We start from the raw sequence: 26,457 nt of genomic DNA on the forward strand, positions 1-26,457 counted from the left end.
ATTGGGTGAGGTCCACACCCATTGGGAAGGGCAATTTGTTTTAGTTGGTCTACTGATCTAAGTGTTAATTCTGGACTTCACTGGTAGTGAGGTGGTTGGGAATTCTCCTACCAGTGCAGGGAACATGGATTCGATTCCCTGGTTTGGGAAGATTCCATATGCCCTGGGGCAACTAAGCCCATGTGCCACGAATACTGAGCCTGCCCTGTGAGCTGCAGTTGCTGAGCCTGAGAACCACAGCTACGAGAGCCTGTGCTCTGCAACAGGAGAAGCCACCGTAACAAGAGGCCTGTGCACCGCAACAAATAACAGCCCCTGATTGCTGCAGCTGAAGTCCACGCGCAGCAACGAAGACCCAGCACAGCCAAAAATAAATTAATTAAAAAGAAATGTTAATCTCATCCAAAAACACCCTCACAGAAATGCCCATAATAATGTTTGACCAAATAACTGGTACCCTGTACCCCAATCACACTGACACCTGAAGCTAACCTTCACAGTACTCTCATCAGACCACACCCCAAACCCCGGGTCTCGTCCCAGGCACCACATTCCAGAGACTATGCTGATGAAGATATGACAACCGTGGTGTCTGGGGAGGAGTCCAGGGAGTTGGACTGTTGCCCTCAAGAAGTGAAGTGGTAGTCAGGGTTGAGTGACATCTACAAACATTTGAAGGTTTGTCTCATGGAAGAAAGAGGAAGGGATTCTTTGGTTTGGAAAGCCCAGCTCAGACAAGTGGGTGGAAGGCAAATTTTACAGGCAACTAAAGAAGGGACATCTCCTGCTCTGAGAGCCAGTGAAGTCTCCTTTCTGGAAGGGTGCAGGCAGGGCCAGCTGTGACCAGGAGTCAGAAGTCGCCTGTTCTGATCCGGCCTGGGTGCTGATTCTCTGACCTTGGGTAGGCTTTTAGCTTCTCTGAGTTTCTGTCTGTGGAAATCAGAGTAGCCTGCATCAGAGGTCATCCTGAAGATCAGGTGGAAATAACCATACCTTGTAAAACTCGGTGGGGCTCAGGGGAGGCCTTTGTGTGTGAGCTGCTGTGTCAAGTCAGAGAATGGGTGGTCAGGAGGAGCGCTGACTAACCCCTTGCTGCGGCAGAAAATTTCCACTGACCTGCAGTCAGGGACGCTTCACTGCCCCTGGCAGCTTTGCTTTCTTCTCGTTGGAATTCGCCTGAGGAGTGGCAGTTGACTCCTTTTCCAAATTCCTCAGCCCTGAGTGTGTGATCTGTGCTGCTGCTGGCCCTGGAGAAGCCAGACGAGTGGGGCAGATGGTGAGTGAAGGGCGCTCCCCCTTCTCGAGGAGTCAGCTCCACGATGGCATTGCTTTTAATGACTTCAGGATACATTCCCAGGTTGCTCCCCATTTCTTCTCTTATTTACACTGCTCACATTCTTGCCTCTGGAATGCACCAAGGTGATCTATCCCACCTTCCACTCTGGAGAAATGTATTCTCTGCATAACATATTTAAAGCCCTAGTGTTTTATTTTACGGTTGTAACATGAATGAGAAAAAAGGAAAGAACGGAACATCCAGGGAGGCTTGCCTAAACATTCAGAACTGTGCTGGCGGTGGGACAAAGGCCTCTGCGCTGCTGTGGGTTTTTGCGGTGACAGGCTTGAGAAAAGCGACTTTTTAGTGCAAGTGCTTTTCAGTGAAAAGGTGATTTTACTACAGTGCTTAAGTCAGAAAATCAGATAAGCATTGTCTGAAGTTCAGTGTTGATGAGTAGCTAAGCTTCAGAGGATTTATGAATACGTTGGCATGGTTATTGTTGGCAGGTAGATGGCTCAGGAGCTTTTCCTTATGCAGGCGATGTCAAAACAAGGTCAGAGCTAAATGCTCCCCCACAGGTTTTGTTTATAACTGGCATTGGGACGTGTAGCAAGTGTCATTGCCACATTTGGTAGCGCTCTATAGTGCCTGATACATAGTAGGTGTAATGAGTGGTCACTGTTATAGGTGGTCATAGTTTACACCCAGCTTCTTAGTGGTTAGTTCTGGGTTTCCTGAGCCAATACAAACCAGAAAGCTTTTATTATTCTTTGTAAAGTACATAGTGGCCCAGTTTTTAGGATAGAAAGAGCTGTCAATTTGGAGATCCGATTTGAGAATCCAGTAGCTCTTCAAGTAGCAGTAACATTCAGTCAGTCCAAAGCATAGGCCAGGATTTCTCAGTTGTGGTGCTGTTGACGATTAGGATAATTCTTTGTCATGGGGGCCATCCTGTGCATTTTAGGATGTTTAGCAGCGTCCCTGGCCTCTATTCACTAGATTCCAGTAGCTCTTTCCTCCTGTTTGTGACAATCAAAACTGTTTTCAGATGTTGCCGCATGTTCCCTGGTGGGCAGAATGACCCCTGGTAAGAACCACTGGTGTAGAGGAAGCTGTGAGGTGCCCATGATGGGCTTTTCAAACTGTGGATCACTCAGTACCCATTAAGGCCAGGCTTCTCAACTGTGGTTGAACATTGAAATTGTCGAGGAAGCTTTAAAAAATGCTGATGCCTGGCTCGCACTCCCAAATTCTAGTTGATTGGGGGGTGGTGGCCTGGGTCTCAGGATATTTAGAAACTCCTCAGATGCTTCTGGTTTTCAGCCAAGAGGGAGACCACAGCATGAGTCGGTGATGGAGTCAATGGGGTGAAGTACTGCTTTGCTAGCATTTAAAAAGTATATATGCTGCTGCTAAGTCACTTCAGTCATGTCCGACCCTGTGCGACCCCATAGACGGCAGCCCACCAGGCTCCCCCGTCCCTAGGATTCTCCAGGCAAGAACGCTGGAGTGAGTTGCCATTTCCTTCTCCAATAAGTATATATAGTTGAAGAGAAAATATTAATGCCTAGCACAGTATTTAAGGGTAAGAAGTATTTTATATGGGGCTTCCCAGGTGGCTCAGTGGAAAAGAATCTGCCTGCCAAGCAGGAGACAAGGGTTCAATCCCTGGGTCAGGAAGATCCCCTGGAGGAAGACATGGCAACCCACTCCAGTATTCTTGCCTGGGAAATCCCATGGACAGAGGAGCCTGGAAGGCTATATAGTCCATGGGGTGGCAAAGTCATGTTCAGCCAGACACGACTGAATGACTAAACACAACAATAACAACAACTATTTTGTATGCGTATTGAGGTTGAAAACACTGCTGGAAAGGGTAGAGCCATAAGCATAATCCCTGCCCTCAACTTGCTTTTAGTCTGGCTGTAACCACTTCAGAAACTGCTTGCTTCTTGTTGTTAATGATAGTTAACATGAAAACATTTTTTATTGAAGTATAATTGACATATAACATTATACTAGTTTTAGGTATTCAACATAATCTTCAATATTTGTATATATTGTAAAATGATCATCACAATAAGTCTAGTTAACATCTGTCACCATATGTAGAGAAGTTTTTATCTTATAGTGAGAACTTTTAATATCTATGGTCTTTAGCTACTTTCATATATGCAATAAATATTACTAACCATAGTCACTATGCTATACATTAAATCCCCATAACATATTTTTTAATAACATGAAGTTTGTGCCTTTTATATATATATGTATTTTTTAATTATTTTATTTATTTGGCTGCATTGGGTCTTAGTTGTGGGAACTGGAATCTTTTGTTGCAGTGCATGGGCTCTCTAGTTGTGGCACTCGGGCTTAGTTGTTCCACTGCCTGTAGGATCTTAGTTCCCCAGTCAGGGATGGAATCCGTGTTCCCTGCACTACAAGGCAGACTCTTAACCACTGAACCACCAGGGAAATCCCAAAGTTTGTACCTTTCGACCCCTTTCACCCATCTCACTCATTCCCTATCTCCCACCTCTGGCAACCACCAGTCTGTTCTTAGTATCTGTGAATCTGGATTTTTGTTTTGTTTTTAGATTCCACATATAAGTGAGATCATTTGGCATTTGTCTTTCTCCATCTGACTTATTTCACTTAGCATAATGTCCTTGAGGTCCATTCATGTTGTTGCAAATGGCAAGATTTTATTCTTTTTCATGGCTGAAAATATTCCATCGTGTATCTATACCACATCTTTATTTATTCATCGGTGAACATTTAGGCCGTTTCCATATCTTGGCTATTGTAAATAATGCTGCAGGGTTCATATATCTTTTCAAGTTAGTGTTTTCATTGTCTTCGGATAAATACCCAGAAGTGGAATTGCTGGATTACATGGTAGTTCTGTTGTTAATGTGAAATTCAGTACAAAACGTTTATAGTCCTGTGGCTTGGGAGGTTTTGAGCCTTTCTGCTCACATTTTGAGGTTCCACCCTGACACTGATAAAACCAGTTGCTGGACAATAAAGATGACATGCGTACTTTCACCAGCAAATGAATTTAATTATAGTGTAGCAGCTAGATGATAATTTCCCCCCTTTGTCTGTGTTAATTATATATACCGTGGTATGCTAGGTCAGCAGTGGTCTAAATACATCCAAGCAAATATTGGGTCTTGCATAAATCATCCCGGACATTTTATGAGGATCAGTCTAACGGCCTCTTGACTTCATTATCTATGGGAATTTGGGGGTCTTACAAAATAAACTGTAATACACATTCATCTCACTGCGAGGAAAGCAGTGTAAAGTGGTAGAAGACTAGCCAGCTCTGGTCGTTATTTTATCTCAGTGCTCAAAAGCCAGTAAACCGAAGGGACTCTTGCTGTGTTCCCGTGGTGGTGACTGTTGGCAGAGGCTGCAGCTGTGGAAGACGTGGACATCGAGGTCAAGCCTTTGGGATCACTTTTACCGATCCATTACAAGTCCATGAAAACACTCACCAAGGCTTCCTATTTGACTTGAAACACATTATTTGAAAGGGTGGGCTTCAATTTAGATACCTGGAAAATAGGCTGAGAAGTCTTATGATTCCTCACAAAGCACTCTGTGGTCTCGTCACAAAGTTCTTTAACAATTCAAAGGGCCGTCCTGCGTTGTTTGCAGTTATGTCTTATCTGGAAGAAGGTAGGCTTGGGATTATTTCTTGAATGAGCTGCTGAAGAAAGCTGTTGCCATTGTGTAAGAAAAGGAAGGGGTTAGATTGACAGATATTTATTAATTGTCTGACAAGAGCATTTTCTGATAATGATTTAGCTCCAGGGGACTGCACCACATTAAATATGCAACTCTGTTTCTTCTAGGTGTCTGAAGGTTCTCTGGTCCATTTTTCATCAAGAAACTTCTCCTTGTCAGCAGAAACAGAAGAAAGGAGCTTCCCCCATGGAAACGAACATCTGTTAAATTGGGCCCGAAAGGAATATGGAGCGGTCACTTCATTCACTGAACTCAAGATAGCAAGAAACATTTATATTAAAGTGGGGGAAGGTAAATTCTATGTGGTCTCAATTAATGACTGATTTATGACAGTCAGTTGTTTTCTTTTCGGAGACCAGGTGGCTAGGGCAAGGAATCAGAGAATTACAGATTGCTGGAGCTGGCAGGACCTGAGAGATCGCTGGGGCCCGCTCCCCACCACATCCTCTCCTTCCCTTTTTCCTTCTGAGGAGATAGGCCTGGTAATGGGGGAGAAGTGGGGAGTAGCCTGGTTGAGAGAGGAGGAAGTTGTTGTGTAGAATTTAGAAGACACCCAGGCACAGAAGTCAGAGGTGAGTGGAAGCTGACAAGCTGAGGTGTGGGAAAGGAAGGGCTAACTGATGGAGCGCAAGGAGAGTTAGTGTGGTGAGTCAGCAGTTAGAGCTTCCTCCCACCTGTTATTCTGCAAACATTTAAAGCCAGTGTCAGTGTTATGGCCTCGAGACATCAGTTTACTTTTGAACAATAGCAGAGGAAGTGTTTGAATGTATTTTTAATACGAATGCTTGTTACAAGGACAAATTATTGGAGAAAGGAGCTGTTTAGCCTTGATAAGAAATGGCCTATTTTAATTTCCTTGCCTTGCAGAGGGATATAAATATCTGGTGATTCAATTTTGAAAGTATATTATTTCTCAAATAACTTCTTTATCATTATTTTTAGTTGAGTATATTTGGAACTCCCAAATAAGTTACTAGAAATAACAACTCTTGTGAACGGGCCCTTGTTACAGTCAGGTGATTGTGTGAAAATGGCGTTTCAGGTCCTCTGGGTCCATCTGCTTTCTTCTGAATTCTATAGCAGTTGTCTCCTCTATCATAGACTCTGTGGAAGCATGAGTGAGTTATTGAATGCTCGTTCCCAGCCCTTTTCCGGATCTGGGATGTTTGATAGATTCAGGACACTGATGTTAAGTGTGTGCTGTGTGCAGAGGCCGTATCAGGGGATTTCTACATGCACCCTCATTTAACCCTGCCAGTAATCCTAGGAGGAAACCATTATTTTGACCATTTTGCATAGGGGTCAATGGAGGGTTAAGCTAACTTGCTCAAATCCACATTATTATTAGCAAGTGACAAAACTAGAACTCACACTCAGGTTTTCTGACCTTTGAGTCTATGCTTATTGCCTGATGTTGCATTTTAAGTCTTAGCCCAGTGAGATTGAAGATTGAAGGCAAAAAGAGAATACAGAAGCAGAGGATACAATGGTTAGATAGTATCACTGACTCAGTAGACATGAATCTGAGCAAACTCTAGGAGATAGGAGGAGCCTGGCATGCTGCAGTCCATGAAGTCACAAGGAGTCAGACATGGCTTAGCAACTGAACAACAACAAACATAAAAGTAGGTTACCTAGATGAAAAGGCTTGTTTAGTTGAATAGAGGGAGGAGGAGTTTAAAGGAGAGCAAGTTTCAAAAACTTGAAGTTTGTTATTAAACTCTCATGGTATTCAGGTCGCTAATCATAGAGGTCAAGCCCCATTGGGACAAAACAAACAAAAAATCTCTTTTAATAAAGGTTCTAGGCCCTGACCATGGTCTCTTTTTGAAGCAGAATTTTAGTGCATATTGACTGGATATTGATTACCTCCCTGGAATTTGTTAGAATAAGAACATGTGTTATGGTAACATGTAGAAGGTTGGGCTCTATTCTATTCTCTTAAGAGGGCATGAGCTTCAGTGCACAAGAGTGAAGGGTCCCATGATTTCCCCAAGGCTGCACACTGGATCAGGGAATAACTTTAAGGACCTTGTGTCCTGCCCAATAAAAACTTTAATTTCTTGTAAACACCTTTAGAGATCCTAAAACTTGACTCCAGATACCAGTCAGGTGTAAATCACTGGCCCACACCATGGAGAGGAGCAGCTGGGGAAGTGAGGGTCCTTGGCTAGGTTGGTGGACCACGAGGCGCTGTTGTCTGTCACCATGGATTAGACTCTGCTGAGCAGACCTCATCCACTGGTTTCCCAGAACCTGACCTGTCTCTACCCAGCTGAGTTAGGGATCCTAGGCCATGGGCCTCTTCTTATTCTATACAAAGTGTGGTCCCCACCCCAGCAGCATCCTCATCACCTGGGAGCTTTTAGAAATGCTGGTTCTCGGGCCCATCCCAGACCAACTGACTTAAAAACTCTGATGGTAGGGTCCAGCCATCTGTGTTTTAGCAGGCACTCTAGAGTGATTCTGCGTGCTCAGTCACTCAGTTGTGTCTGACTCTTTACGACCCTATGGATTGAAGCCTGCCAGGCTCCTCTGTCCATGGGATTTTCCCAGGAGAAACACTGGAGTGTTGCCATTTCCTCTTCCAAGGGATCTTCCTGACCCAGGGATCGAACCTCCGTCTCCTGTGTCTCCAGCACTGCAGGTAGATTCTTTACCACTGTACTACTTGGGAAGCCCTTGGTGCTTCTATTACTTGGTAAAGTTTGAGAACTACTGCTCTGACCTATATGCTTAGAGTGGAAGAACTGAGGGCTTTCAGTTCTTATCCCAGCTGGGCTTATTATCTGCAAGGCTTCAAGCAACATTCTGATTTACCTACCACCAGAGCCTCAGTTTCCATAGCAGGAAAATGAGGTCTTTACGTTACCCCTCAGGTTCTTCTAGTATGTTATTCTAGCTCTCACAGTGGTTTGTCAATCCTTTCCTAAAATACAAATAAGCATGTGACTTCCCCCCTCCCCCACACTTGCCAGGTTTCTACCCGGGGATTCCCCTTTGTGGTTTCCTCTCTGCTTGGCAGTTGGTATAAGTTTTGATGCCAGGCATGCGGAAGGTCATTTGGGGGCAAAAAAAAAAAAAAAAAAAACCACATACATGCATGCACACAACAAAAAGTGATCAGCTTACTCAACTTAGTGACAATGGCATCTGGGACTTAAGCCCTTAATAGCAGCAACTTTTAAACAATTAAACCTTTCCTGGTGGCTTTGGAGGGTCACAGTGTGGGTGAGCTTTTTGTTGCTTGTCTCAAATCTCACACCAGTATTTGTTAATTCCGAAAACCTATGCCACGTGCCTACTGTGTATGTGCCAGATGCACCCCAGGCTCATCTGTGAACTAGGAATACAGGCCAGAGTCCCAGGAGGGGGTCCTTGTCTCTTGAGTTCCAGACGGGGCTGTCCCTGGCCCATGTCTCCATCCTCTGACGCTTGATGGAGTTTCAGCCTTGCCACCCCGACATCACTTTCTGTCCTGTGATCTGGGGGAGGCGCTCGCAGGGCTACAGCTGCAGGGTGTGCATTCCTCATCTGCTCATCTGGCAAAACCCTTAGCAGATGTGGAGGGGGTGCTGCTCCAGCAGCCAGAGTCAGCAGAGCCTGGGCCTCTTTAAGGGGGTCTTTAGGGAAGAATACAGAATGCACAGCCAACACTTTCTTGAAGTGAACCTTTAAGCAGGGGCCCCGTGAACTCCCTGGGTCCCCCCTGTTCTAGGGGTGACACTGGGGGATGCCCTGGTGCCTGGAGCCAGAAAGCTACAGTGTGTGTTGTAGACTTCAGCACAGGGGCGTTGCACAGTTGGGTGGGCAGTATCAACCCAATCTGGGGAACTCCTGGGCTGAGGCCTCACTCCTAAGTGAGACTTGCATATGAATTTGAACCCTGGCATCCTGTCCATTAAATGAAAAAGGCAGAAGTCTGTTTCATTAAAGTGCCAGGTCTCTGATTAATTACCCCTTCTGAAAAAAGCTTGCTGCACCTAGAACTTCCTTGACACCGGTCCCAGCTGTCACACTGCCAGCAGTTTCAAGTTCTGTTTAAACATTTAAACCACTCGATGGAAATCCCATCAGCCATGGTGCTGTGTAAGCAGCATGTGCTCTTGGGGGAGTATCTTAGAACTCTTCGTAAGTGCAACACTTTCCCTGGTAGAGGTGATGAACAGCCCTCAGCACAATGAGATAATGTTTGTGAAAGCACCTTGCAAACTGTTAAGTGCCATATAAACGTTCGCTGTCTGTGTCAAGATTATAAGAAAGAGTGGAAGTCTGCCCTCACTCTAACAGTCTTTAGAGTATAAATGACTCTGAGGAAGAAATATGAAGGAATGATTAATTCTACAGCATGGGCCAGAGAATTAATTAGGTTTCTGGTTCTTCTATTCATTGAAATAGCAAATATCCAAAGAGGAGCATCCTTGGGGCTAGGATGGATAGGTCATTGGATTCAGTGTTGAGTATGCTGAGTGACATAGCTGTTGGGTTTTTAGGTGGGGGGTGCTTGGTAGGCAGATGGCCGTGCAGGTGTGCAGCTCAGGAGCCATGGTCTAGGTACAAGTTGAAGCTGTGGGAGTGATTGAGATCATCTAGGAAGAAGACGAAATAAAAAGAGTTGAGGAAGCAACTGATATTCTTAGCCTTGGTTTATATCAGGGTTAACTGTGGAGCTTTTCAAAACGAAAGCCTTCTAGGTCCCACCTAGATCTTCTGAGTCAGACTCTCCGGGGTGGAGTCCAAACAGGTGGCTTCTGATGTGCACTGAAGATTGAGGACCACAGATGTTTAAAGGATGAGCAGAGGAAGAGCCCGTGAAAGACTGAAAGACAGATCAGAGGAAATGGGTGAGGACAAAGCAGAATCAAAGAAAACAGGAAGGGAGAGGATTTAGACTAGAAGAGGCCACTGGAGTTGGTCAGAAGGAGCCCACTGATGACCACAGAGGAAGCACTTGAGGGCAGAAGCTTGAGGTTCCCTGTGTCCTGCACTTGCCCAGGGTCCCTCTTACCTTCTCTCCTTTGAGTCTGGTTACCACATAGCTCATTGTATGTGTTTCTTTCTTTCTTTCTTTTTTTACTTTCAGATCAAGTGTTCCCTCCCACGTGCAACATAGGGAAGAATTTTCTCTCCCTCAATTATCTTGCTGAGTACCTTCAGCCCAAAGCTGCAGAAGGGTGTGTGATGTCCAGCCAGCCCCAGGATAAGGAAGTACATATCATTGAGTTGATCACCCCCAACTCTAACCCCTACAGGTGAGTGAGTGTGAGTGTGTGTGTGTTTTCTGAACCAAGAGATGAAAACAAAGACATGATGTGACTTGAGAAAATTCTGACTTGAGGCAGGGAGAGGCTCAGCCCTCCCTCGTGTGAGAGGGAGGGAGCAGCTTCTATTCACAGAATCTTTGAAGAAAACAGTAAAGATACCAGTGTCGTATTTTATTTTCTGATCTCTCTCTAGATTTCATATATCCCAGATGAGTTCTGAAGCATAATCTGAACTTCTTGGTACAGTCATTCATTGTTATCTGCAGGAGACTGTTTTCAGATACCCCTCGGATACCAAAATCCATAGATGCTCAAGTCTTTTATAAAAATGGCATAGTATTTGCATATAAACTACACGAATTCTCCTGTATACTTGAAATTGCCTCTAGATTACTTATCATACCTACTACTACTACTAAGTCGCTTCAGTCGTGTCCGACTCTGTGTGACCCCATAGACGGCAGCCCACCAGGCTCCGCCATCCCTGGGATTCTCCAGGCAAGAACATTGGAGTGGGTTGCCATTTCCTTCTCCAGTGCATGAAAGTGGAAAGTGAAAGTGAAGTCACTCAGTCGTGTCCGACTCCTAGCGACCCCATGGACTGCAGCCTACCAGGCTCCTCTGTCCATGGGATTTTCCAGGCAAGGGTACTGGAGTGGCGTGCCATTGCCTTCTCCAACTTATCATACCTATTATAATGTAAATGCTATCTAATTAGTTGAAAATACAATATTTGTTGTTGTGCAGTCACTCAGTCGTCACCGACTCTTTATGATCATGGATTGAAGCAAACCAGGCTTCCCTGTCCTTCACCATTTCCCAGAGCTTGCTCAAACTCATATTCTCATGTCCATTGAGTCAGTGATGCCATCTGACCATCTCATCCTCTGTCATCCCCTTCTCCTCCTGCCTTCAATCTTTCCCAATATCAGGTCTTTTCTAGTGTGTCGACTCTTCACATCAGGTGGCCAAAGTATTGGAGTTTCAACTTCAGCATCAGTCCTTCCAATGAATATTCAGTACTGCTTACCTTTAGGATTGACTGGTTTGATCTCCTTGGAGTCTAAGGGACTCTCGAAAGTCTTCTCCAACACCACAGTTCAAAAGCATCAATTCTTCGGCACTCAGCCTTCTTTATGGTACAACTCTCACATCCATACAAGACTCCTGGAAAGATCACCACTTGCACTATACCAACCTTTGTTGGCAAAGCAATGTCTCTGTTTTTTAATATGCTATCTAGGTTGGTCATAGCTATTCTTCCAAGGAGCAAAGGTCTTTTAATTTCATGGCTGCAGTCACCATCTACAGTGATTTTGGAACCCAAGAAAATAAAGTCTGTTACTGTTTCCCTTGTTTTCCCATCGATTTGCCATGGAGTGATGGGACCATATATGCCATGATCTTAGTTTTTTGAATGTTGAGTTTTAAGCCAGGTTTTTCACTCTCCTCTTTCACCTTCATCAAGAGGCTGTTTAGTTCCTCTTCACTTTCTGCCATAAGTGTGGCGTCATCTGCATATCTGAGGTTATTGATATTTCTCCCAGCAATCTTGATTCCAGCTTGTGCTTCATCCAGCTTGTGCTTATATTAAATACAATATAAATGCTATGTAAATAGTTGCCTGCAAGGAGCAAATTCAAACTTTACTTTTTGAAATTTCCTGGAATTTTTTCCCCCAATGTTTTCCATCTGTGGTTGGTTAAATCTGCAAATGTGGAACCTGGAGACACAGAAGATGGACTGTACTAGTTATAGAACAGACAGTCTTACTCCATTATTATCACCTATGACTGAGGTTATCCCTGATAAGAAAATTACAAAGTGTGCCTTATTAGCATAGTTATCATTTTAACAAATTTTTTTTAAACAAATCTCTGTTTATAGTGTCCTCAGAGCACTTTAGGCACTCATAACTGTTTGAAGCTGTGTGACTGTGTATGTGTGAATGAGTGTGTGTATGTGTGTCAGAGGAATGGCCCTTCATGGTGACACATCAGAGAACTATTAGATACTTGCCTTTCTCTCCAACCCTCAGCATCCTGTCCAGGACTGAAAATTTAACTCTCTTTATCAAGAATGATTAGGGAATTTACTTAAGAAAGAAAAGGGAGAAAGTAGGCCTTTCTCCCACTTTCACTTGCATTTCATAGGGACTAGTGAGTAAAACTGTTAATTTATATTATAGAAGGATTTTACAGTTAAAATTCTAATCAAACTTTGATTTCAAAAGTGAATAAACTACAGATTGGTTTTTGAAAATGGAAATTTTGTCCCATGTGAAGAATTGTGGAAAATTAAAAGGGAATGGGGATAGAAGTAATGGAAGCATGTATACTTAGGTATTAGCCCTAAGGCTTCATTTGAGTACTATATATCACTCATTTTATGCTTTCCAAGTGTGTAAAACCAAGATGGAAATAAAGACTTTCCTCTAAATCCAGAATGCCAGAGATGTTATTATTTGGTAAGAATTCTCTTTCGTACTGGATTCTTAGAAGTTTGGATTGTGTTCATGAATTTTCCAATAATCACTTGGTTGACCATCTGTTTTTTTTATTTTAATAGCTATCTCCAGAAGTTTGGGGAAGTTTATGCAGATATGATTTTGTAACAAATGTTGATGGCTTAAGCAAACCTTATATAAGTCAAGAAATGCTCTAGCCTTTTGCTTCTTATTTTATTCTGAAGTTTTCTAACTTTTTTACTGCCTCCCTCTTGCGTCCACCCTGCCACCCTCCACTCACCAAACTGCCACCCACTCCTGGTTTGAAGGATTTTAAGCATATAACAAATTAGAATGTTACATATCGAAGGTGTTGAGCCTGAAGAAGCAACAATTCTGCTTCAAAAGTAAACTCTTGTGGTTTGTTCAAGTCCATTTCAAACAGTGGCCACATGAAATAACCACCTTTTTTTTTTCCCAATGAAGAGAAAAAGTTTAGTGGCTAATTAACCACAGGCGTATTTTTCTATTGTTATGTAAAATCATTTTGTTATGTGTGCACTAAACAATCTGTTTTGCACATGTCATTTGCCTGGGATCCACTCCAGCTTTTTAATCAACTGGCCAGACACTGGAAACATGAAGACTTGGAAGAGGGGAGTTGCAACTTTCTGGCATTTGGGTCCTAACTCTGCCTTTGTTTTCCACTCACAGTGCTTTCCAGGTGGATATCATAATTGACATAAGACCTTCTCGGAAGGATCCTGAGGTTGTCAAAAATCTGATCCTGATCTTGAAATGCAAAAAGTCTGTCAACTGGGTGATCAAATCTTTCGATATTAAGGGAAACCTGAAAGCTATTGTAAGTTGGTTAAGCATTTCTTTGTTTTGATGAATGGCAGTAATTTAAGCTGTGTTTGTATGTGTTATTTTTGTGAAGTTTTTCTCCATTATTTTTCACTTTATAAAACAGGCTGTTCCTTGGCTTCTCCTGTCAAGGACAGGCAGTGTGGTAGTTAAAAAAGGTCTTTGTGGTCAATACAGACCTGGGTTCAAGTTCAGACTCTGCCACTTATGAACTGTGACCTTGGGCAAGTCCCTTCACCTCTCTGGATCCCACGAGCTTCATTTGTGAAATTCCTGAAATCTATTAGTGTGCTTTCCAGTCTTGTTGTTGTTGTTGTTGTTTTTCAGTTAATGTCTATTTGTGTGTTTTTTTTTGTATCAGTTTATTTATTTTTTACTTTACAATATTGTATTGGTTTTGCCATACATCAACATGAATCTGCCACGGGTGTTCACGTGCTCCCCATCCTGACCCCCCTCTCACCTCCCTCCCTGTACCATCCCTCTGGGTCATCCCAGTGTTGTTGTTTAGTTGCTAAGTCGTATCCTACTCTGCGACCCCTTGGACTGTAGCCTGCCAGGTTCCTCTGTCCCTGGGATTTCCAGTCTTAGTAAATATAAAACAATGAACACAAGCATTTCATGGCTGAGAATCCTGTGGGGGCCTCAGTGTCATGGCTGTGAATATCAGCTCTTACTCTAGGGTTGGGTCTTTACGAAAGATGTGGGAAATGAGCTAATTCCAGCTGATTTTTCTTTTTGAGACAAATACTTGGTATTGGCATGTGTTTTTGCTTGCTCCTAAGGATAAAACCCTGATAAAAGAATTACAGCTGTGCACAGGTTAGTGAGATGATGCTGGAAAAGTATCCCCAGCCTGTTTCCTAAGCATTCTGTTTCGTGAAGGAAATATATGTAAGACGTTTAACTGGGTGGCATGATGGGCAGACAATAGCTCATTTCACGAAAAGTTAAATGTTGAAATTTGGTGGAATCCATTTTTTCCAAGTATGTTTAGGGAGATAGCTATTTGACAGAATATTGCAGCAAATTATATTGAAAGTTAAAGAATTCCCTTTCCTCATTTTTAAAAAGATAATTATCTCTTTGGATGCATGCATGCGTGCGTGCTAAGTTGCTTCAGCTGTGTCCAACTCTTTGTGACCCTATGGACTGTAGACCACCAGGCCCCTCTGCCCATGGTATTCTCCAGGCAAGAATACTGGATTGGGTTACCATGCCCTCCTCCAGGGGATCTTCCTGACCCAGGGATCAAACCCTTGTGTCTTACGTCTCCTGCATTGGCAGGCGGGTTCTTTACCACTAACGCCACCTGGGAAGCCAATTACATCTTCAGCATCTCTTTTTGCGGGCTTAAATGTTAGTGCATTGTCTTTTAAAAAAAATTTTTTTTAATAAATTTAAATTAAAAATTTTAAACTGGAAGATAATTGCTTTACCATGTTGTATTGGTTTCTGCCATACAACAGTGTGAATCAGCCATCAGTATACCTATATCCCCTCCCCCTTGAGCCTCCTTCCACTCCACTATCCAACCCCTCTAGGTCATCACAGACCACCAGGCTGAGCTCCCTGTGTTATACAGAAACTCTCACTAGCTGTCTGTCTTACACGTTGGTAGTGTATATGTGTCAGTGCTACCTTCTCAGTTCACCCCACCTCCTCCTTCCCCTGCTGTACCCACAAGTCTCTTCTGTACATCTGCATCTCCATCCTGTGCATCTGCATCTGTCCTGTGTGTTGTCTTTTTTAAAAACTGTGGCCAGTTCCTCTTTCAGTGCCTGCACTGAATCAGTTGGAGTGGGATTTATGTTTTCAGTGGGTTCATGTTTTGGGAGAGGGATGCCTTTGGCATTAGTATTATTCATTCATGGCACCTTCTGTGTGACAACACAGTGAACAGAGCCAATAGTCCCCTAGGCAACATCCTGTATGAGCATTTGCCAGAGGCAGTGGGTACAGCCATGAGCACACACATCTTAATTTTAAAGTAATCATCTCTGGTTCCTGTGGGGTTTTTTTTTTTTTTTTTAACTTTTAGGGGATCCCAATAAACCATCATGTGTAGTGGTGATACATCAATTTGGTATTGAGCACAAAGCCCAGCAGTGATTTTCTGAAGTCAGAGCTGTTGTGAATGCTTTCCCTGGCATGGCATGAGCAGTGTTGGTGACCTGGGCTGTTTGCAGCCTTTGCTCCCTGGCACACCAGCCAAATGTTTTTAATTTCAGAATAACAAAAACAGGAAAGGGAATCATGCTTTGAAAGGCAGAAACATACGGTACATTTTAATTCCCTGCTGGAGTTCTTGTGTAAATGTTCTCTTGGCCCTGACCCTTCGATGGCTCTTTCTCTCCCTGAGCATGTGTGCCTGGTCCAGGGCAGTCCTGGAGTTCACTCTGAAGGTCCCCACTTCTCCTATGAATCAGAGAGGCTAGAAAAAGAGATTGTTCATCTCAGTGCAAGATCTGTTTATATTGCTCTCCTTGGCTGTACTCCTGTTCCAGGCCAATTTTGGACAATGCATGACAACATTACTAAACAATTAGGTAATGTTTCATGATGTTCCTTTCTATTCTCCCAATCAGTTTCATGCTTTGTGATTTCTTAACTCCTGTCTCAGATGTGAGTTCTGACTGTGCTGGGAGGGAAAGTTACCTGCTAATAAAAAGGTGGAGTGGAGAGAATGCTGGCTTTGAGGCCAGCCAGGTCTGGATTCAAATCCTATTTCCAATTGCTATTATCCCAGTTGATCCTGGGCAATTTCATTGAACTTTGAGTCTGTTTCCTTACCTGTGAAATGGATACAATGATAATACTCACCTTGAGAGTTCTTATGAGGTTTAGCAGAGTCCATTCATTCATTCAACAAATATTTGTTAAGTGTGCCCTGGGTATTTCATCTAAAGCAGTCAGCATACGCCTGCACATGATGAGTTCTCAGCTACATGTACTAGTAAACTTCTGTGAGCCTCGGGTTCCTCTTCTCTAGAAAAGAATAGTAATGCCTACTCCTTATATTTTGGAGAAGAATTAAATAAGAAAACATATATTAAGCACTTAGCACAGTGCCTGCCATAAAAGATGGTGGTAGGGAGTAGGTTTCTATCTTCCTTCTATTAGCAATTCTTTAAGAGTTTGTAGGGACAATTAACAAAGTGAAGATAATGACAAATGTTTACTAAAGGAATTGTGTGGAACTTGATGGGGAAATTTAAAGAAAAGCACCATTAAACATAGGTCGGGTATGTATGTGTGTGTGTGATACGACGTGGGCAGAAATGAACCCTCTAAAAGACAGGATGGTCCAGAGAGGCACAGAGGGTTGTGCTGGGCCAGATGGGATTACTACAAGTGTCCACATTACATCATCATGCCCAGCTCTGGCTTTTAATTCGGGGCCCTTATGGACCATGCATAATCACATTTTGGAAAAGACTCCAAAACATAAAATAGATGGAGATAACTTGTTAGAAATTTTCTGTTGTATGATTTCATAGGGCCTCAGGGCTTCAAGTTTGCAAATAGTGAGTTTATTCTTAGAAGAGATATTTTTTAATCCCATTGGGAGTATGGACTGCACCCTCTGCCTGACTTTTCCTCCAGCCCCTGCCCTCCCAGATACCAGCAGTTTTGATGCAGGTGTGTGGATGGTGGGGAGAGGGAAAGGTACTCAGACTCTACTTAACTCATTGTCCTTCGTGAAGATATGGCTGGGAAAGATGGCGGTGGTATTTGAGACCTCCTTGAATACTCCCTAATGGAGTAGCTATACCGAGGCCTTGGGAGCCTGGGAACTCCCAGAAATACAGGATAAGAAACCCATTCATTGCTGGGAACCAACTTGCCTGCCATTGTCCCAAACCTTGCTGCTTTACAAATGCATAGATAGCTTTCTAGCCTTGTAAATCCTGAGGTGTAATCAATATGAGTTGTGCTGACAGCTCCTAGTGTTCATGTGGAAAGGTGTAAACAACTCATTCCATATTGCTACAAAAAGAACAGGTGGCGGTTACGATGACAGTATTCTGGAAATACAGTATTTTCTCAGCTGTCCAACAACATGAAAGACTAGGGCAGATGAGGCCAAACAGTATTGTTTAGGCCAGTGTTGCAACTCCAGCCAATCAAAACGACAGGCTGCCTTGAAAGCCCGGAAGGAGCTGTGCTGAAAAAACTGCTGTTGACTCAATGAGTAAAAAGGTCTAAGAACTAATTGGATCCTTCTTTACTTCATTTTAGTTTCCTTCCGTCCTCCTCCTCTCCCTCTCCTCTTTCTTCTTTCCCTTTCCTTAAGGAATGTTTTCTGAATCCCAGTAAGAGCAGAATAATCCAAATCTGTGGAACTGAGGTGTTTTTGTTTTTTTTTTTTTTTGCTAATGGCTACAGAACTTGGTTACAGCTCTTTCTGGTCCCTTCGCGTGCATTATTGTGACTTGCTACTCTGATGAGCACTTCGGGTAGTAGGAAAATATACTGGGTGAGGTTCTTTCAGCTTTGAATTGAAAATGCGTGTCCTCAGCCAGTATCCCACAACCAGAGAGGCCAAGAGAACGCAGAGACTGCGAATCTTCTATGGTTTTATAATGGGAAAGGATTAATATTTAGTCATGTTAAGGGCAAAGAGAATGGGAAACAAATGGGGAATTTAGGAAAAATGCTGCATCTATGCAGAAGAAAATAATTGGGCATGGAAATTAAAGTGATTTTTATACGACATGAAATGGCATAATCCACTTGCTAGAAGGGCCTTCCAGCCCTGTAGGAACAGATGTTGAAAATGTGGTGACTTCCCTTTGGGTGCTCCCTGCAGCATTCAGCTTCCCTCCCCATCTGAGGAGAGCACTGCAGTAGGATCAAAGTGTAATGTGAAATTTACCTTCCATGTTCTTAGTACTCAGAGTCCTTCAATATTCTTTCCTGGAAAGATTCTTATCACTCAGTTTTAATTTTTAACTGACTACCAAATGAAAGTTAATTTTAAGAGTTATTTGTATTGTGGGATAAAAGTATTGGTACTTAGAGGCATGGTGGCTTAATTTAATATTTTAGACCATAAAATCTAACCATATTCCATTAATAGAACTGGCAAGTGTCTATAGTTACAGGATTGCTAAATTGATCATAAGTTATAAGTGAAATATCGACATTGGTTGTTTCACCTTGTGTCATTCATAGTTTGCAAAGAGGATAGTCTCCACAGTGAAGTAACTAGGCTGTGCCTTCTTTCATTTAAATCTAGGATATAGGAATTAGGGGGTTCGTTGGTGGCTCAGCAGTAAAGAACCTACCTGCCAATGCAGGAGATGCAGGTTCGATCCCTGGGTGGGGGAGATCCCCTGGAGAAGGAAATAGCAACCCACTTCAGTATTCTTGCTAGGAAAATCCCCTGGACAGAGGAGCCTGGCGGGTATTGCAAAAGGGTTGGATGCGACATAGCATCAACATAGAAATAACAACAACAACATAGAAAGCAGAACACAGGCATGTTCGGATAATATAGAATACACATTTCTGAATACTGTATATATAATTTTAAATAAAAATAATAAAAGTTTTGTATCATATTTGATGTGTGTTAATTTAAACATTAACTCTAGTGATGTGCTAATTATGCTTATGATAATTAGATTATCCACTAATGACAAAAATGATTGTTATTTGTATCAACATAAGCAACCCAAATGATGTGACCAGTCAGCATGAATAGATATTTCTTTAATCTTCTGTTACAAGTTTTCACATCAGTATTCTCAGCCCAAGGAAAGTAGAGATCAAAAGAATAAATAGTTTGCTCATACACAATAGAGAATCTATTTGTTTCAGGTATTAAGGTACTGTTTAATTTTATAGACTCATGAGTGAAATTTTATTATTATCTTCAGGCTCCTAATAGTATTGGCTTTGGGAAAGAAAGTGAAAGATCTATGATAATGACCAAATCAAAAAGAGATGACATTCCTTCAACCCAGGAGAGTCTGGTCAAGTGGGCTTTGGACAATGGCTATAGTCCAGTAACATCATACACAGTGGCTCCTATGGCTAATAGATTCCATCTTCGGCTTGAAAGCAATGGTAAGTATGATTTTTTTGTTATTGTTTGTATAAAAAATACCCCCCCCCCAAATGTGCTTTCCAATGAAGAACTTTCATTTCAACTCATATGGTGCTGTTTTTCTGTTGCAAATTTTAACAATTCATTTGACTACTTTTTACTGTAAAGCTTAAAGTTACGTAGAATTGTGCTAGATTATTTTGGTGAAACTATCTTGAATACAGACTTTTTACTAACATAGAGTCAATTGCATATCAGAAAACTTTGTTATAGATCACTTTCTCTCTGCATATATTAAGGATAAATTAGTCTGGGTTCTTTTCTCAGAGGAGCTTAGTGGTCACTTTGGGCTGAGATACAGAGGGGTTGGGACAGCAGGAGAGAAGTCTTAGGTCAGGCCAGATCTCATAGGAAGTCACGAGGACTCATACTTGTGCTTTCTCATCCTCACCCAGAGGGAATATAGGCGTTATTACCCCACTTAGATGGAGGAGAAAGCAGAGGCTTAATAAGTTCTTTGAGGTTCTCCAGAGTCTTATAGCTACTAAGACTCGAACCCCAGGTTTTCTGATCCCTAGATCTCTTGCTCATTGCATGGTACTACAACTGAGTGCAGGGTTGGTAGAATGAAGGTTGGGAGTCCAGGTTCAAGTCCCAGCCCTGATATTTGAGCACTGTTTTTGGAAGTTGCTTAACTTCTGAGCCTCTGATTCCTCCTCAGCCATATGAGGGAAACAGTAGGACCCATCTCACAGGGTGGTTGTGAAGGTTTTTTGTTAACAAATTAAAAACCTCCAAACCTCTTACTTCTTTTGGACCCATACAACTAACTGTGCCATCCTTTAAAAAAAAATGGTATTGAAGGAGAGCTAAGGTCTACTGTCATCATCTTTTCCAACTCCCATTGCAGGATAGATTAACCTCAAGTATATATCAGTTGACTTTGAAGGGATAATTGAAGCTAAGCAGCTTTTTCTTTTTGTTGGGGGACTAGGTTCTAAAAGGTACCTAGATATCTGTTAGAATTTAGCAGTGAAATAGGAGGTAGCAAAATAATTTCAAAATAGCAGTATTGTTTCAAGAAATCTTTAGATACTGTCCTAAAGAATCTCTAGATTCAAGGAAAGTATTTCATTGGCATTTGAATGGAATAATATCATCCCACATAACTTATTCAAAGAGTAGATTTTTTTATAGCTTGAAGGGCCTTAGAAATCATCTAATCCAGCAGTTTTTAATCTTGGCTGCACATTGGAGTCACATGGGGAGCTTTAAAACATAATGATTTAAAGAGAGTTCAGTTCTTAATTGGGCTGGGGTACAGCCTGAGCATAGGGATGCTTTTTTTTAAGCTCCCAGAGTGATTTCAGTGTGTAGCCAAAGTTGAGAACCACTGATCTAATTCAACCTCTTATTTAAAAAAAATTGGGAAACCAAAGCACAGAGAAGTAAGCTACTTACCCAAAGCTGCCAGACCAGTTAGAAAGAACATCAGGACTAGAATTCGGGCTTCGAGACAGACTTCACATCTCCTTTATACATTGCTCATTAGGGATAATTTTACATATGCCCATTCTGTGCTCATTCCTCCTATTCTCACCTTTCATGATAATGATTGTGACCTGGCATCAAACACTGATGATGTTCTGCCTTCTTCTCTTACCATCAGAGGAGATGAGAGATGAGGAGGTCCATACCGTCCCTCCTGAGCTACGGATCCTGCTGGGCCCTGGTACTCTGCCTGCCCTGGACAACCCACCCATTCGGGGAGGGGGAAGCCGAAATGGAGGTTTCCCTTTTCCCTTCCCCGACATCTCCAGGAGAGGCCGGAAGGAAGGGGGAGAAGATGGGATCCCTCGGCCAAAGGACCCTGTCATCCCTGGCATCCTGTTCCCTGATCCCAGAGAGCCAGAGGAGGTGCAGGGCAGCACAGATGTTGCCCTGTCCGTCAAGTGTGACAATGAGAAGATGACTGTGGCTGTAGACAAAGATTCTTTTCAGGTTGGTGCAGTTTCTTAAAGGAGAGAATGGGAGGTTACCTCGCTGTCCATCTCACCTCAGTCTGTGTGAGTTATTTCCAGCTCTTTCACTTTTGAACTCTGGAGATTTGATACTGTTTTCTCAGTTGGATGGGCTCACTTCCCCTTGGCTGTGAGTCTCACCCGGTTCCTGTTGTTCTCAGTGAGGGGGGGTTCCAGATCCTTGTGTGTCAATATTTTGCTATTGAATTTCCAAGGCCAACAAACACAAATCTGGGGCTGTTGAGAGATGGTAGGCTGAAAGGAGGTAAGGGGGGAGAGGGAGTGCAGGCTTCTAGTGACCTTTATTTGGAAGACCAGGCAAAATGTGTGAACTGCGTGCTGTAGAATGGTCTGTGGACCCCTCTTTATGTCTTTGGTGGTGGTTGTTTCAGGCCAGCGGCTACTCTGGGATGGAGCTCACCTTGTTGGATCCCACCTGCAAGGCCAAGACAAATGACACCCACTTCATTTTGGAGTCTCCCCTGAATGGCTGTGGGACTCGGCTCCGGCGAGCAGCCCCTGATGGTGTGGTTTACTACAACTCCGTGAGTGTTCTCCAGGACAAAGCTTTCCCTTTGCCTGAGCCTTGCTGGGTGTTACCTTAAAATTAGTCTTAAGATTTCTATGAAAGTGAGGAGGGCCATGTACCCCAGACTTGAATGAAGCCCAGTGTTGGTTCTCAACAAAATGGGATGTACTCTGACCCTGAACACTTTTGTTTTGTTGGTGAGTGTGTGGGAGTTGGGAGGCCCTGTTTTCTCGGCTGGAACATTTGTGATGATCTTTCCCACCCTTCCTTCCATCTCCTGGTGGCAAAGCGTTCACTGGCAAGGTGCTTATGGCTTTTTCTGGCTAAGCTGCAGGCTCAGATGGCCTGGTTCACATGAGGACAAACTCCAAGGCTATGAATGAGCACCTCTGTACAACTGAGCTAACCAGATCCATGGTTCATCTGAGATCCATGGCCTCATCTGAGGCATGTCTAGAAGTAGGAGAACTTTTCCTTCCCTCATGAACAAAAGAACCAAAAGAGAGAAGTCTGAAAAGGTCCTTTGAGAAATTATTAAATCTCTCTCCATCCTTAGGAAAGACCCTAAATTGAAGAACATCTCCTACTTTCGAAGTTACCCAGATTCCCCAATGATAGTCATTGCAGTAGCTACCCTTCACTTTCCAGACATCATTCTTGGAAGTTCACCTTAATCTTTTCAGATTAAATCTGTTTGTGTAGAGGCGGATACTACACAGTGAACGTTAAAAGAATTTGAACATGAAATTTCAAAAGGATTTTAAAGTGATAATTTTGCAATTTGAGTTGTACTTTTGATGATAGAAACAGGGCTCCAAGATCCCCGCGTCCAGCTTTGACGCGTGTGTGTGTGTCTGTGCTCAGGGCCTACCCAGCTTCGGCATGGGCTGGGGAGGCCCCGACTACTCTGTTTATTCCACTCCTGGTCCACAGATAGGACCCAGCCAGGGAGGAGACTGGCTTTCTGGTCAGCATGGCTCATGTAGGGACTGACTCTCCTGTGAGCCAAGTTTATTGTTCCTCAGACAATTTTAGAATGTTTGAGCTGGAAAGAACCCTAAGATGATCTCATTCAGCGTCCTCATTTCACAGGTGAGGAAATTGAACTCCAGGGAGTTACGAGACTTGTTTGGATTTGAGAGACGAGTTAGTGGTAGAGCCAGGACTGAATCCAGCTTCCCGACCTCTCATCCACTGATCTTCCCCCAGCCCTAGGCTGGAGCAGCTACTCCGCTTTGTTACTGAAATAATTTATTAACCTTTGACTTCTGTGATGAACACTCTTCTGCCAATTCCAACACTCATTTTCTTGCAATTATCCAGTTTTTCCAGATGTAATGAGTGTCATATATTACTGGTATATGTGATTTTGGAATTTTAAACTCTTTTAAAAATATTTCTATATATTTTTGGCTGTGCTGGGTCTATGTTGCGGTGCGGGCTTTCTCTAGCTGCAGTGCACAGGCTTCTCATTGCAGGGCGTCTCTTGCTGTGGAACTCGGGCTCTAGGGCACATGGGCTTCAGCAGTTACAGCATATGGGCTCGGTAGTTGCAGCTCCCAGCTCTAGAGCACAGGCTCAGTAGTTATGGCTCACGGGCTTGGTTGCTCTGAGGCAAGCAGGATCTTCCCAGATCAGGGATCAAACCTATGTCTCCTACATTGGCAGGTGGATTCTTTACCACTGAGACACCAGGGAAGCCCTGGAATTTTAAACTTTGATTTGAATTAATGCCAATAAGAGGCCATGATAACTGGTTAAGTTAAAAAAAAAAAAAAAAGTGCCATCTACCTCAGGAGAGAAAAGTATATTGCTTCTTCTTCTTTTTAAAAAAAATTATTATAGGGTAAGTAATAACCTAACTTGCTTCAGTTGCATCACTAATTTCTTTGAGGACCTGGAAAAGAATAGAGAGGCAATTTTCCTTCATTTCTTTCCCGTTCTGTTCTCCTCTCAGTGGCTATTTTAACCATTTCTTCTAGTTATAATTGTTTGTAGTAGTTTTCAGACTTAATATCTATTTTCATTTTACAACATATTCAAAATCTAAGGAGGTGGAGCATAAAATCAAACAAAAATTGTAACTATCCCATGTATGCAAATAAATTAGGAGTTAAGGAGTCCTAATTCCTGGGTGAATTTTTTCATCTTACATAGAACTAACCTTCTACCAGTGTTAAGATAGGTTTTCATGGCATAGAACTTGTTGTTCTTTCCTGCATCTATACCTCATACAGGAGATAGTGGGGGAGATGGACACATATAGGAGAAGGGTAAGGAAAGAATGGTTCAATAGTGAACATCAGGTTCTTTGCTTCTGACTCAAACCAAACTTTACCAAATCTTTTTTTTTTTTTGGCTGTATGGGACCTTGGCATGCAAATTCTTAGTGGCAGCATGTGGAATATGGTTCCCTGACCAGGGATGAAACACAGGCCCCTTGCATTGGGAGCTCAGTCTTAAGCCACTGGATCACCAGGGAAGTCCCTATCAAATCTCGACAGACACAACTTACAAGAACTCCTTGGATTAGCCAAATCAGTGTTTCTTAGAGTTTTCAGTATAAAGGCCCCTAAGGAGAAACTCCCCCACCCACTACAGTACAGGTGGGCCTGTTGAAAACCCCACCCAACCCCATTTCAGTGTCTGGTGTTTTCACAGTATTTGAAATACATATTTTATTTTAAATCTTAATTTATTATGCATTGGGCTTCTTCTTTTTCATTTCTTTGAGGATAAAATCCTAAAAAAAAAACTTGGAGTTGTTTTTTTTTTAATTAAGTCAGATTTTCAGTTCACCTCAGAATTTATTACATGGGTGTTTATGTGAGGTGGAACCAAAGTATGTGATTGGGTGTTTTCATAACACTGTGCTTTCCTTGCCTTTTAGATTGTGATTCAGATTCCACCCTCTGGGGATAGTAGTGGTTGGCCAGATGGTTATGAAGATTTAGAGTCTGGTGATAATGGATTTCCAGGAGACATGGATGAAGGGGACACTTCCTTCTTCAGCCGACTTGAAATTGTGGTGGTATGTATTTGTTTGTAGGAGGTAGTTTGTAGAGATTGTTGTCTTTTTGGTTGGCTTTAGTCGGGGACCATTGGAAAATAAAATCAGATGTTAAAGGCTAAAGCTTCTAAAGCTACATGCTTCATTTGACTGTGATTTGTTTCCATCTGTTTTCTTCTTTTCTCCAGTTTAATTGTAGCCTGCGACAGGTAGGGAATCCCCGTACCTTCCAGGACGAACCCAACAGGAACGTCACCTTCAACATGGAGCTGTACAACACTGACCTCTTTCTCGTGCCCTCCCAGGGGGTCTTCTCTGTGGCAGAGAATGGACACGTTTATGTTGAGGTGAGACCCGTATGTTAGCCTTGGGCTGTTAGGTTAGCGGAGATTCTTAGTGGCTACTGAACATGAGTGAAAGCCCCTGGGGGCAGACGTTTTCCTGCCTTCCTCAGCCTTGACCAGCTCTGGATGAAGGCTTCACTCAAAAGACGCTTCCACATTGGTTTCTGACCAAAGCAGGAAATTTCAGGATTCATTGCATTATGCTAAATGGAGAGAGCATTTTATAGATGAATGGATGAAATGTTTTGTTTTTTTTTAATCAGGGGCATAAATTCTTATAAAGCCTTGTCCTTACTTTGTCCTTTGTATTTTTGCCAAGGGCATTCGTTCAGTAGTTGCAGTATCAGAGTTAACAAGGGAATATTTCAAACCCCCTCAGAGACTATCTTTTAAACTGTGCATACTTTTGAGTGAAATACTGTATGTTACCATAGCTCATGAAAATTGGTTTTTTTCCTAGATCATTATCTAAATGTATCTATGGCGGTGGCTTGGTGGTTTCGTTGCTAAGTCCAGTCTGACTCTTGTGACCCCGTGGACTGTAGCCTGCTAGGCTCCTCTGTCCATGGGATTCTCCAGGCAAGAATACTGGAATGGATTGCCATTTCCTTCTCCAGGGGATCTTCCCGACCAAGGGATCGAACCCAGATCTCTTTCATTGCAGGCAGATTCTTTACCAACTGAGCTATGAGGGAAGCCCCAATGTATCTATAAATTTATTAAAATTATTTCCTGTGTATAACAGTAATAACCAGACATAATGTAAATCTGTGGAGTGACTACAGAACTCTTAGGTAGTGGTGGTAATAATGAAATAACAACAGCTAAAGTTTATTGTAGATTTATTTTGTGCCAAGCTCAGTTATAAGTTCTCAGTTATAAGGAC

General features: G+C 42.7%; 1 protein-coding gene across 4 annotated transcripts in view; it reads left to right on the forward strand.

The window, feature by feature from the left end:
- TGFBR3 (transforming growth factor beta receptor 3) overlaps nt 1-26,457 on the forward strand; it is a 209,506-nt gene that overhangs the window by 149,737 nt on the left and 33,312 nt on the right. For all 4 annotated transcript variants that reach the window (XM_061411243.1, XM_061411242.1, XM_061411241.1 and 1 more), the window contains 8 exons: nt 5,143-5,326; nt 10,119-10,287; nt 13,460-13,607; nt 19,498-19,687; nt 21,337-21,668; nt 22,081-22,233; nt 25,108-25,248; nt 25,416-25,574. In XM_061411243.1, the coding sequence (XP_061267227.1) occupies nt 5,143-5,326; nt 10,119-10,287; nt 13,460-13,607; nt 19,498-19,687; nt 21,337-21,668; nt 22,081-22,233; nt 25,108-25,248; nt 25,416-25,574 (1,476 nt within the window). The remainder of the gene's footprint in view (nt 1-5,142; nt 5,327-10,118; nt 10,288-13,459; nt 13,608-19,497; nt 19,688-21,336; nt 21,669-22,080; nt 22,234-25,107; nt 25,249-25,415; nt 25,575-26,457) is intronic.

This window comes from Bos javanicus, chromosome 3 (assembly GCF_032452875.1).
Source record: "Bos javanicus breed banteng chromosome 3, ARS-OSU_banteng_1.0, whole genome shotgun sequence".
NCBI lineage: Eukaryota > Metazoa > Chordata > Mammalia > Artiodactyla > Bovidae > Bos > Bos javanicus.